At 41.5% G+C, this 14,212-nt stretch overlaps 1 protein-coding gene across 3 annotated transcripts in view; it reads left to right on the forward strand.

The window, feature by feature from the left end:
* Positions 1-308: 308 nt before the first annotated feature.
* The window catches only part of GOLGA4 (golgin A4), an 853,888-nt gene continuing 839,984 nt past the window's right edge, over positions 309-14,212 (forward strand). For 2 of the 3 annotated variants that reach the window (XM_086964774.1, XM_086964775.1), the window contains exon 1: positions 467-681. In XM_086964774.1, the coding sequence (XP_086820900.1) occupies positions 601-681 (81 nt within the window). In that variant the 5' untranslated portion in view covers positions 467-600. Of the gene's footprint in view, positions 682-14,212 lie in introns of all 3 variants that reach the window. The other variant, XM_086964776.1, reaches the window with a different exon arrangement.

The raw sequence follows: 14,212 nt of genomic DNA on the forward strand, positions 1-14,212 counted from the left end.
AAAATAAATCTGGGAATAAGGCTATTCATTCACCAGCCTGAGTAGGGTGCGTGACTGGAATGCATATTTCCGAAAGACTCGTTGTTTTGAGACGTAGTTGAGCCTTGCAGTTCATTACAACACGTACTTTTTCGCAGCTTTCTCTGCATTTACATCGGTTAGCAAAAGACACAAACCCGTTTCAAGATGGATCCATCGTGACGTCGAGGTCGTTTTAGTCTCTTCCCGTATTTCCTTTTCAGCAAAGCTAATATGACCCTACCGGTGCGCCGTAGCCGGGTTTAGCGTAGGGAGCTCCACGTTGCCGCGCATGCGCATCACTAGCCTGTTGTCAGCTGGATGGTGCTCAGACTAGGAAGGGAGCAGAGGACCCTGGGGGTGACAGCTGGGCTGAGGCTGCAACTGCGCATGCGTTAAGACCCTGCATCAGCAGTGCAGTCTTCACTGCTAACACTTCATTCTTCCGGGTTCGGAAGCGCGGGGGCGGGACGAGTCAGTAAGGTGGAGCTACACAGACCCCAAAGTCTTCACCGGGAGCCGAATACCCCCACGGAGCCCGCCCCCAGGACCCCTCCGACCGCCCACAGGAGAATCGGTAGGATGTTTAAAAATCTGAAGAAGAAGATAAGTGAGGAGCAGTCCCCTCAAAGGAACGTACTGGGAACTAATAGGCAGCAGCAGGTGAGAATCAACTCAGAGCTGATAGTATTGGGAAATGTGGCAGGGACTGATTTGAGCCTTTAGAGACAGGTAAGTCTTAAGGATTTTGGGGTTCGGCGGAAGATTGTATTTTGGGGGTCCCTGTTCGGAACAGTTTTGAATTTATGATCCTTTTTCAGCTCCTTCATGCCCTCTTTGGCCAGGTCACTGACTGTGCACAGACACACTCGTCCAAATTCTAAAGTTGTTACATCAAATATTCATGTATAATGATGCGTGTTTTTAATATTGTAACGCAGCAGCTCTCTTATACTGCAAATATAACCTCTGTGACACCCTCCAATTTCTCATATATGAGTTCCTGTTTTGATCTAAATGAAACTTTATTTATGAATGTTGCATGAAACAAACACATCAAAAATTAATTAAAGAGAAACCGTATTTAAAACAATATGTTGAATAATTATTCGAGGTAATCAGGGCAAGCCTGTGCAGAATAGATATGGCTCTATCTTTCATGGGTCTCCCTGGAAGGCTGGGGCCCTGCACCAGAGCCCACTTTGCCCATGCCTTATAACATGTCTGTGTGGAGGGGTGAATGTTCTTAAAGTGCAACGTATTGATGCTAACCCGTCTCCTGGACATACCAGCATGGTATTGATGCTAGCCCATCTCCTGGACATACCAGCATCACTCCTCTTGCTGCTTAGGGTTGCCAGGTTCATGCATGTATGAGGGGCATTTGCTTACAAAGCATAGTTAGCAGGTGTGTTAATGTGTTTGGTTCATTTGAACTAACCCTGCCGCGTTTTTAATGTACTTATGGGTGAAATTTCTATGGTTGTGTAATTTTTGTCTCTTACGAGTGATACTTAGAGGGACACTATCGTGACTAGAGCAAAACTTTTATCTCCATATAATAGTGTCTCATTAATTGGTACCCATTTTTGTTGCTATGTAATGGTTTAGAAATTGTCTTAAACAGCTGCAACTCGCTGCAACTCTTAAGAAGCGCATATGGATGTTTACTAAGCGGTTCATTTTCGGAGTATTTTTCTGCTGAAAAAAATTGGACCAGAACTGGTGGTGATTGCCAATCTGGAATTGTCAGAAATAAAGACAAAACTGCTGCAGTCAGTGATTGCCTGCTGAGGTTAGCACACAGTTATCTTTGGGTAGCCTGCCGCAGATAAACAGAACTTCAGTGGAGGTAATATTTAATCCCTTCTCTGGTCTAGGGACCGAGACATGCAATAACTGAATCCTTAAAGTAACATGCAGAGGAGAGCCAAGAATTAGATCATCATTCTGATCTGAACACATAAACATCCTACAAAGCTTCATACCCACTAACCATAACCTTTATCAGTACCCGTGTAACAGCATCTTGCCAGTGGCTAACCCAGCTTTCCAAATAGCAAGGGATGGTAGTTATTTGTAGTTGCAAAGTATTTCATGCTTCCCCACAAAGCCAGTGACCTGTAAGATACAAAGTAAACTGCCAGCCCACTAATATAAATTTGTCTCAACTGGGAAGGTGACGTGGTGAAGTAGTGAGGTTGGGGCACTCTGGCCAAGCCCTTTTGTGGGCAGGTATTTGTATTCCTTTAACATGAACATGGGTTATTATAACCAAAATGAAAACATTGCAGTGTTTAGTTGTGTTTTTTGCAAAACCTTAGCTGTGCAAACTGTAATATATTATCAGTGAAACAAAAATGCATGGCATTGGCTGCCTGTGAATAATCCTTGCAGTTGAGATGTCACACCAGGGGGGCTGAAACGAACGATTTCTCCATTTTCAGTGAGCCCCTTCTCATACAAAGTCCCTTTGTCTTGTCTCAGTCTAGCAAGTTCAGCTTTTATAGGCATTGAATGCAACATAGGTGGCAAGAGGTCCCAGGGCATTTTTGACACTGTAGCTATTTAGCCAAAATAATGCAAACTTGGACTTATAGTTTCGCTTTGACATTGTATGTAGGGGTTCAAAAGCCTCTGTATGCAAAGTGATGTTGACCAACCAGATCCTACTGGATTAGGGAACCATGCATGCCCCAGGTTACTATGCTAGAAGCTCTCACAACACTGGCTGCCAAAATGAGAGCTCACTGTACAGTTGTTATGCAGCATGCTGAGAACCGATCAGGCTCCCTTTGTTGATGCGGTGTAAGTCTGTCAGGTGGTTGATTCCTGCAGTGCTGGTATTGTTCACTAACTATTTCATATGTTGATTTTTGCTAGCTTCCGAGGTATAGACGCAACTGTGTAAAACTGGTGTTAAGAACAGTTAGGTTATTGAGTTTCAAGGCATATTGGGAATATATCCGCACAAGCACAGCTGAGCTCAACTAAAGTACTACTGGAAAACGAGCAGTTCAAAGAGAAGGCATATATGGATCTGCAAACTGAAGGGCTTCGTAACTTTTATCTCTGAGTCAATTGCAAACAGATATTTGATCCAGCGATGCTGGAGGCTGGGTCTTGCAAAAATAAGCATTGAAATTTAGTATATTGTACTGTTCAAAAGAGTGGGAGACCCCGGATTACCACCATTTTAAGAGTAACGTATGCCGACTGGAGGATCTGTATCCTGCAGGCGCCTTGCACATTAGTGTGGCATACGCAAGCTATACTAGGTCAGAGATTCATGTCTTAGCTACATATTTGAGGCACCTGATGGGCAATGTGAGAGACAATTTGCCCTCTTAGTTCTGCACACATGCCAACAGCCTCAGCATGGCAATCTGATTACACTCATGCATGCAGCAGGGGCTAGGCAGCCTCTTGAGGCACGAAGAAATTGAAATGTTTATTGAATATCTTTATGGGTAGAGCTCAACTGAGAAGCATGACAAATCCAAATATGTTTGTGAAGCAGGAAATGTGATTAAATGTTTTAATTTGACCTGTGATGTGTTGCACTTGGCAGGGATGTTTAGAGCAAACGCAAACTTCATTTTCCAGAATGCACTGATTTGTTGTCTGAAAGTCCGGAACTAGGTACATGGTTACATGTGTACATAGATTGGTCTTGCAGTCTAATATATTGATGGTGATATCTGCATAGCCATTGGCAAACTCTGTGCTCCCTTTAACTATGCCAAAGTCACTTTTCAGCTCCAGCTGTACCTTCTTCGGATATGCCCACAACATCTATGTCAAATGAGCGCTCCCTCATACCATTGTATCCCTCTACTGGGCCAACATGCTTGTATCACTGCATTGCCAAACTATCTCCATATTTTATAGTCAATGGCTTGACAATAAAGCAGAATAAAACTAAGGTTATGGAAGTGAGTTGCAAAATTCAGAAAAAACACAAATGGCATTTTCACTGCCAACAACTGAAGCCGGTAAAAACTTACAGATACATACGACTTCTATTAGACCACAGGGGCTCCTTCCAGCAGCACAGGATAAATCTGCTGAGGAAAGGTGACACTTTATCCTTGCCCTTCACACTTTACAGAGATCACTGAATGGCCCAAGCTACCTGCTACTGCTTAAGAAAATAGCAGCATAACTTACACTGAGTATCTTTTATGCAAGCGAGGCCCTCTGAGGTAGAGACGCGTCAATTCTAAATTCGATCTCCACGAAAATATTTAGATCGCTTTTTCGTATCCCTCATAACGCTTTGCCAGCCCAGACTAGCTGGAGTTTGGCCTAACAAATCAACTAATAGCCAAAAAAGGGGCCTACATAAAAGCATGGAAAATTAATTAATTAATGATCAGCCTTTGAATTGTGTTAGAGAGTTTAGCTACTTGGCTCCCCTGGTTCCTGGCATTACCAGAGGACCTCCTCTTGTCTCAAGCTTAGTGGGTCGGCAGAAGCTGTTATTAATTTTTCAAGCCCCACAACCAAAGGCACCATTTTGCCTATTTTAAAAGTGTTTAACGCTTAATGTGTCCCAGAAGCTGCATACTGGGCAGGGATCTGGGGCTATCATAATGGTTCTTCGCTCTAGACTGAGGATAATCGCATTTGCCAGCAGTTCTTACACTCCCCACCAACCATCCCTCGTTACATTGTCTACAAGGAGTTAAATCATCAGTATATTGAGAACTGGGTCCATCTGGCTCCATTGTTGCTGCGGATTAGCGTATGGGTCAATCCTCACACTAAGTTCTGCAGAGACATTATGGATTGCCTCAGCATGGACAATGGTCATGCTATACCGTGGCTGAGTTATATATCAAAATCTTTACATGCCTTGGGGTTGTCCTCTTTATTCTCCTCCTATCCAGATATAAAGAAAGAAGATACTTTTGCGGGTCAAACAACTTTATTTGCAATTTTTCGTAGATAGTGCAATCCTTTTATAGGTCATTTGCTTCTGCCGAGCCTGCTTTTTATCTTTCACTAGAGCTCACCCACTGGGAGAGATCCCTTCTTTTTCGTTTAGATCTAGCACAGTGTGGTGTATTTTGTTGCACTGGAGAAATCAGCTCCTCCCTGTCCTTGCTGAGCAGTCTTTGTTACATTGCGTGTTTTTCTGTAACAACTTCAATCCTGCACATAGAAGCTTTCCTAAACCATTGTTAGGAATTCCTGGCCATCGTAGTTGCAGAGAAGCACTATTTCACTTACAATTGTTGAATACCCCTGACATTTGCTTGAGGTGAGCTCCTTCCTAATAGCTGCTGTTAGAGCAAGTAAAACCATGGAGAGTTAACACCTTTAGTGGGGTTGTGCTGGACTTCTGCCAGTGATATTTTTATTCTATGCTCTCTGAAATTCTAACTTACCATTTCTTATTTGGTCTTTGAAATGCTGTTTTTACTGTGGTTTTAATGGTTTTATCTACATTTACACATCTTATTTTACGCACTTGCACGTTACACAATTAATCCTATCAGCTGATGGTACTATTCCTGTATTGCCTGAGTAGTTTGCCTCGACTGGTTTCAATGTTTTGATGCTGTTTGGTTTTACTTATGATGGTCTTCTACTTTGTTTTAATTGTTTTTACTTTTATGGCCTGATTGGCCGAATAAAGATGTCTTTGAATTGAGTAGTGTGGCTCACTGGTTAGAGGCGGCAGACCTGAGAGCAGAGGACGGCCCGGGACCAGGGTTCGATTCCCGGCGCGGCAGGTTTCTGGACCAGGGTCAGCGGACTCGATAATTCTCTCGCCTCGGTGCCCACTCTGATCAGCGATCACACTCGGCAACTCTGGGCATTAGCTTGCCTCATCTTCACTAACGGCCCCACCAGACCGCCGGGGATGCCTGGTCTCACCCTGGAGATACCCATTAAGGGACCATCTCTCAGGGAAGCCAGGAAGGGTTTCGCAGCGGTCGAAGCGCCTTGGGACCCTACGGGTAAGTAGTGCGCTATATAAATGCCAATACATACATACATACATACATACAACTGGATAAGTGAGATAATCAAAATGTTTACCTGGTGCAGCAATAAATACATAGAATAATAGCACAAACATAAACCCTGGTGGGGCACAACAGACGAAAGTAAACATGTTAACATTTAAGTGACTTTTAGAAAATTGCCATCCTACCAAATCATTAAGTTGCGTCATATTTACAAAAAAGCGTCCCATGAGATGTGCAAAAAAGCCATCCATTCCAGTAAAATTGCATGTGAACACTAGGTAAGTATTGACACATTTGAGCATATATTCTCTCATTTGAAGAAGTAATCATGAATGTGGTTGGGTTAAGCATTAAACATACAAATAAAAGCATGTCAAAATTAAATTGCACCATGCCATAAAACATTATGCAATGTTTGTTATCATGCTAGCATCATAGAATGCATACAAAATTTAAAGAACAGTCCAATGTTATAATCATTCGGTTTAAACCATTGAACCTATGAATGGTCATGCAGGCTGATAGATTTCATATGACCTGAAGTGTGATGTAATGTGATTTTGATTACATGCGCATTAAAACTGTGAGGTTAAAAAAAATAATAAGGTTTGAAAAATTGCGTGGGCTGTTACCCGGGTGCTATAGCTTTATCTTAAACTGGAGATGGCATGTTTTCTATGAGTTTATCATTAAAAGTCCATGAGGCTCAAAGCTGTCCAAATATTTGATCCAAAATGTTTCCCTGTGGGAAAGCGCTCTGGGTACATTAATATCAAGATTCAAAGTGATGCTCTCTAAACTGGTGTAGTATAGTTGGGCTATATTGTGATGATGATCCTGCCAATGTACCGCCAAATTGGAGTTTCTGATTATGCTTTTGTGCTCAGTCATCCAAACATTCACCTTTCTTTCTGTCTTGCCTATGTACAACAGGCCACAAGGGTATTTAATGGCGTATATAACCCTTTCCGAAAAACAATTTGAGGAGTGGTGTAATTTGTTTGGTTTTCCTGTCTTAGGATATGAAATCGTGTTTCTGACAGTGCTAGTGTTGTCGATTGTATAATCTACAATCATTTGCTAAATGTTTTGGCTGTAAGTTGGTTGTAGACTGTCATTTTTAGACCTGAAATTCACTTTAAACTCTCATCTCCATTTTTTACACAATTTTTTTCCTCCCTTGAATCACATCTGTCCACTCTACTATGGTAATCATTTTAAAGTGCCACAGCCACGGAACGAAATTTTTATATGTTTTAACATTGCAAAGGGTTAATTAACCGAGCAACATCAATAAACTAACTTTTTAGCGCATTATAAACTAATATCGTCACACTTTTGGCATACTTATTCTGTGTTGCTTGTGTTAGCGCTTCCCACGGTTGCTTGTACTCCGTGATAGTTGTTGTAACAATCTAAACTAATTTCCTTTATTGTCACTGTATAATTGCACTTTCCTGAACGCCAGGTGATGGTATCTGAAGTAACCTTGGGATATTCTGTTATTGCCTTCTCACACTTTTCACATTTTCTCTGGTGCTAAAACGACTATCTTAACTTACTTGTCATTGTTCACATACTTGCCTTTGTATAATTTCCAACGTAGTAGAAGGTAAAGGTGTTATTGCATTCCTGCTGTGGTGCGCTAAAGCGGTCAAGTGAGCAGTGTAAAGCACTATATGACTGTAGAAAAGGATCTGCGAGCAAAGTGAAAAATGCCTTGCATTGATTCTTAAAGCATCAAATACTGTTTAATTTCTGATAAAAAGCAAGTCATGAATTTTAATTTCTTTGGATTTCTCAAATGGTGAGAAGGGGGCTAGGGTGACAGATTGGAGTAGCGTGAACGAGAGGCTGCAGAGTTGTGATTGTGTGTCAAGTGGCAGGGGAGAGTGGGGGCTTCCCACCCTGAATCCTGTGGTGCTCCAAGTGAGGTAATTACCTCAAAGGTATTCAACAGTAATAAAGTTCAATCGATTTGGAGGGTTCATTCAAGTAAATCTTTAATCCATGGAAGTCGTATATTGGTCAACATATAGACTTGGTATCAACATTACGGTGGTTCAATTTTGAATCAGCAAATATATTTCAGGGAAAACCACTATCCCTATGCATTTCGGGATTTACATCCCTTCATCAGGGGAATGAGGATCTGTGGGGGAAATAAACACTGGTTCAAGGAGGTGGACTTAATCTATCCCAATATTGAAAAAGTAAATTAAATAGTTTAAAGGGATTGAAAGAGATATTATCAAAAAACGGGAAAACATGCTAAACGTGGTAAAAACGGGAAACTTGGAAAAAAGAGATTGTGCCAGAAGAAAGACTCACAAGTCCGATGGCTGACCACCCTGGTGTTAAACGAATAATGTGCGCACTGAAAAACAACTTGGGTGGAGTGCTGTGAAAGAACAACGTATGAGTCCCATCACCAAAAGCGGGACACCCATTCAGAATGCAATCGGGAGGTGTAAGAAATCATAAATTCAAGCAGCGTGTCCGTCTTTTATTTTTATCAGGGAAACTCCGGCCCGCCTTTTGTGTCGGTGTTTATTTTGAACGCGACCACTGCCCGACCGAGAGCACCAGCTTTTTTCTCCGAGATTCACAGCATAACATAACGCTGTTGACAAGCGTTTGGGGTAAGACGCTGCTTGAATTTATGATTTCTTACACCTCCCGATTGCATTCTGAATGGGTGTCCCGCTTTTGGTGATGGGACTCATACGTTGTTCTTTCACAGCACTCCACCCAAGTTGTTTTTCAGTGCGCACATTATTAGTTTAACACCAGGGTGGTCAGCCATCGGACTTGTGAGTCTTTCTTCTGGCACAATCTCTTTTTTCCAAGTTTCCCGTTTTTACCACGTTTAGCATGTTTTCCCGTTTTTTGATAATATCTCTTTCAATCCCTTTAAACTATTTAATTTACTTTTTCAATATTGGGATAGATGAAGTCCACCTCCTTGAACCAGTGTTTATTTCCCCCACAGATCCTCATTCCCCTGATGAAGGGATGTAAATCCCGAAATGCATAGGGATAGTGGTTTTCCCTGAAATATATTTGCTGATTCAAAATTGAACCACCGTAATGTTGATACCAAGTCTATATGTTGACCAATATACGACTTCCATGGATTAAAGATTTACTTGAATGAACCCTCCAAATCGATTGAACTTTATTACTGTTGAATACCTTTGAGGTAATTACCTCACTTGGAGCACCACAGGATTCAGGGTGGGAAGCCCCCACTCTCCCCTGCCACTTGTTTACAATCCTTCGCGTCTTTACTCAGCCAAAAGAGACGACCCCTGTGGCGCCCAGAAACCATTGAATTTGTTTCCAACGAATACTTTTGCTACAACATCCTCTTAAAAATCAGGGTGTGCCACAACACCTTTCATTTTTGTGATTGTGTGTCAGGCATGTGGTTGTATGACGGAACCACGCATGCCTTTACAACGAGTCCGGTTCAACAAATGCTTCTTTACCTCAAATTTATTTAGCACAGACTGCTTTACTATGCATTTTCAGGACTACTCTTCACCAACTCTTCCTTCATTGATTTCGCTCTCCTGAAAGTCAATCTTGGTCTACGTGGTACAACGTCTCCCAGGACTGGGTCTTTATTGATTAGATACCAGTATTTCTGAGTTATACCTTCTTGTCTGTTGAAGGCTGTGATTAATGTGAAATGGGGATCCATGCTCTTGCACTTCTTTATTTGTTTGTCTTTAAAGAGGAGTTGCTGTGTAGGTGTTGATCTCGCATCGATTTGGCATCCTCAGTACAACTGTGTGAATAACCTCTTGCCTGAAATGGTTTTGTTAAGTCATCTAATGCTTTGTTATCTTCACTGATCTCGCTACAGAAAGGCTGCAGGGCAGCCAAAACGCATCTGGGTAGCACGAGCACTTTAACGCAATAAACTGTAATCTACAACTCTCTAGAAGCGCATATATATATATATATATATTACCTACTGGCGGTCGCCAGTAGGTAGTTATAGTTAGGATAATTTTCAATGTTAAATCTCAACATTCTATTTTGAATAACTTTGGCGCCGGTTGACGAATCTGCCTGAAATTTTCAGGAAAATGGTCTCATGGCGGTCCGGTCCTTCCCTGAAAGTTTGGGGGGGATTCGTCAAGCGGGGGCCGAGATAAAAGGGGGGTCCCAAAACGCGTTTTCCCCATGTTAATTTCCATAGGGCGGTCGATTTCACTTTTAGCCCGAACGGCTGAATGGATTTCCACCAAACTTGGCAAAATTGTAGGGACTGGTAGCCCGATGTGCCTTTGCTATGTCTCAAGATATGTGCTCCAGTGGATTTTGAGTAATTAAGGTTCAAAAAAATATATATATCTATAGCAGCGCTCCGGTAAGCGCACCGGTACGCGCACCGGGCGCGTCACGCGACTTGCGCGGAGAAAGCTGATTGGCTCTGGGGTGTCTGTAAACATTCTAAACAGTCCGGAGCGGCCGCCATCTTGTGTCTCGGTAGGATCGAGACACAAGAGGTGGCCAAAACAAAGGGGGAAATGACCATAAGGGGGCAGAGTAGACCCCCCCTGACCCCCTAGGTTTGATGTGGGGGCCATAAAAGGGCCCCGCGGAGCAAAAAAAAAATAAAAAAAAATTTTTGATTTTCGCGGGGTGAGCGCCCGGTACGCGCACCGGTAAGCGTACCGGGGAGTGTACCATGGGGAAAAAGAATGACAGTTTTAAAAGTAGCTGATTAGAAAAAAAAATGTTTAGTTGTTTTTTTTATATATACACATACATATATATAAATGCATATGCACATATATATATGCATATATGTCTATATGTGTGCGTGTAGAGAGAGGTAGAGAGGTAGAGGTGTAGAGGTAGAGAGGTAGAGAGGTAGAGAGTAGTGAGTGAGTAATAGAGAGTAGAGAGTGAGTAGTAGAGAGTAGTAGAGAGCAGTAGAGAGAGTAGCAGAGTGAGTAGTAGAGAGTAGTAGAGTGAATAGTAGAGTGGTAGTAGAGAGTAGTAGAGAGTGAGTAGTAGAGACTGAGTAGTAGAGAGTAGTAGAGAGTAAGTAGTAGAGTGAGTAGTAGAGAGCAGTAGAGAGTGAGTAGTAGAGAGTGGGAGAGAGTAAGTAGTAGAGAGTAGTGGAGAATATTCCAAAGTTTGGCACAGCACCACTTTCACAATGAGTCCAATCAAATCATATCACTTAGAGTACTTATTGAAGCGCTGAATCTTGGTGTATATTCAAATGCTTTTATTTTCCTTAAGTTTATGTACCACAGCCAGCCGAAACGTTTCGTTCTGTACAACAGAACTTCTTCAGGGCGTTCTTATTTCCTTCAAGTTATGTCGGTATCCCGTTGTCATATAACTAGATATTTCTTCCAAATGTTAGACGAGACATAAGTATATTCTTATTAAAAGTGACTAGGTATCAATTTTACCCACACAATTCGGGCAGACTTGAGTAATTTATAGCATCCTCAAAGTCAGTCTTTCAAAAATTCCAAAGTATAGGACATGATAATCCAAATCCAAATGTTTCTCAAGAAAAGTCATTTACAATCGTTCGGAATATCGGTGTTTGGGCAGATATGATCCAGGGACCCCCAGTATGCAAGGGGAATTAGTCCCCCCTCTGCAAAGGCGCCAGTGGCCTGCATTGCAGAGAGGTGTAACAAGGGTGTGGCCTCATTACACTTCTCTGCAATGCAGCTCCCTCGTGCATACTGGAGGCTCCTGGTGGACTAGTTGACCCCAGGGACCCCCAGTATGCAAGGGGAATTAGTTCCCCCTCTGCAAACGCGGCAGTGGGCTGCGTTGCAGAGAGGTGTAACAAGGGGCATAGTCTCATTACACCTCTGCAATGCAGCCCCAGGCGCATACTGGAGGTTCCAGGTGGGCTAATAGGCCCCCAGGGGCCCCCAGTATGCAAGGGGAATTAGTTTCCCCTCTTCAAACATGCACGGGGGCTGCGTTGCAGAGAGGTGTAAAAAGGGTTGTGGCTTCATTACACCTCTCTGCAATGCAGTCCCCTGGCGCATACTGGAGATTCCTGGTGGGCTTTCAGGTCTTATATAGTTAGGAATTAGCATTAAAAAAACCTTTGAAATTCACTGAAAAAACCACAGGTTTCACACCAGTTATAGTTAGGAATTAGCATTTAAAAAACCTTTGAAATTCACTGAAAAAACCATAGGTTTCACACCAGTTATAGTTAGGAATTAGCATTTAAAAAACCTATTAAATTCACTGACAAAACCAGTTATAGTTAGCTGGAAATTTTACTGATATAAAACCAATGAAATTCCACGTTATAGTTAGTTGGACTCACTATAACTTGCGCGTGCAATGCACTGCTGATGACGTCACATATTACATCACTCATGACATGGTCAGTGACATCACTCATGACATCACTGATGACACCATCCTTGTGACATAGTGACAGACCTCCTTTCAGTGTAATGTAACCCTTGAAACACATATTCAAAAATAGAAACTGAAATTTAAAAAAAAATGGAGATACCCATATCAGTTACAACAAGCAATTCAGTAATTCCACCATCTATATGCACATCCAGTCATTCACCAACAGTTCTATATAGTCACTCATACATATACTCACTTATCATATGAAGTGATACACCTATACATCCTGTTACACACCGACAGTCATCCAAAAGTTACTCACACACATACTCACACGTGCAAATAAACTATTGAACATCCATTTATTTGAATATAGAGTTATACACACACTACAACCTTACTTGTATTGAAAATTACACATATTTATTCTCTTAAACAATCACTTATAGAAACACATACTTATTTAAACAGGAACTCTTACAATCTCTTACTCTCACATATACTCACTTATATACATCAATATTCACATATACTAGATTAAAACATGTGTAGTTACTGATAAAGACACTAGTGAGACAGTCATTCACTCACTAACAAACACATATACACACTCATCCATCCATACAGTCCTGCACATATGCTGTCTTCAAAACACATACAAACAGCGAGTCAGTCACTCATGCATCTATGTGCTAAGTAATACCCCCACCAAACCATATAGACACTCATACTGATACTAAGAGAAACATCTAATAACCCATATACATACGCATGTAGCTACTTACCAACACATGTAGCCACTTATAAACAAAGTGAAACAATAATATATATATTTAAATATTTAAACATTACTCACTAATATTTATTTTTCAGAAAGACACATATTCACTGGATGGTGTCATCAGTGATGTCATGAGTGATGTCACTGACCATGTCATGAGTGATGTAATATGTGACGTCATCAGCAGTGCATTGCACGCGCAAGTTATAGTGAGTCCAACTAACTATAACGTGGAATTTCATTGGTTTTATATCAGTAAAATTTCCAGCTAACTATAACTGGTTTTGTCAGTGAATTTAATAGGTTTTTTAAATGCTAATTCCTAACTATAACTGGTGTGAAACCTATGGTTTTTTCAGTGAATTTCAAAGGTTTTTTAAATGCTAATTCCTAACTATAACTGGTGTGAAACCTGTGGTTTTTTCAGTGAATATATATATACACATACACACACACACACCCCACCCCAGTAGGTAGTTAAGTTGGGGCCTTGATTCCATATGAAGAGCATTTTTTTGTTAGGCAACAACTTTGGCGCTGTTTGACGAATCGTTTCAAAATTAGTATGGTGCTCACTTCAGCTGATGTCTTGAAAGGTTTGGGGTGAACTGTCCTGCAGGGGCAGAGAAAAAGGGGACTTCCAAAACGTGTTTTTCCCATGCAGATTCTGATAGGGGTCTTAAACCAGACTGCAGCCCGAACTACTGAATGGAATTATACCAAATTTTGCAGAAAGGGCGCTATTGGTTCAGAAAGTGACTTTTTGTGAATTGGTATAAACCAATTCAGTAGTTTTTGAGATATCCAAATTTAGATATGTAGGGACGCGGATCCTCTGAAGATCCGACAGTCTCCTTTCTCAAATCTAATTTGCTACCAACACTTCAACCAGATAGTTTTGGCAGCCATCTTGGCTCAAAAAAGTTTAAAAAAGAAAAGGAAGCAGGGTAGGAATACCCTGGACCCCTAGCTCTGGTCGTGGGGTCCCACTGGAACCCAGACTGGGCAAAAACAAGTTTTATTTGTTTAAAAAATATATTTTGCTAAAAATCTGGCAAAATAT

Source organism: Lissotriton vulgaris, chromosome 4_1 (genome assembly GCF_964263255.1).
Source record: "Lissotriton vulgaris chromosome 4_1, aLisVul1.2, whole genome shotgun sequence".
Taxonomy (NCBI): domain Eukaryota; kingdom Metazoa; phylum Chordata; class Amphibia; order Caudata; family Salamandridae; genus Lissotriton; species Lissotriton vulgaris.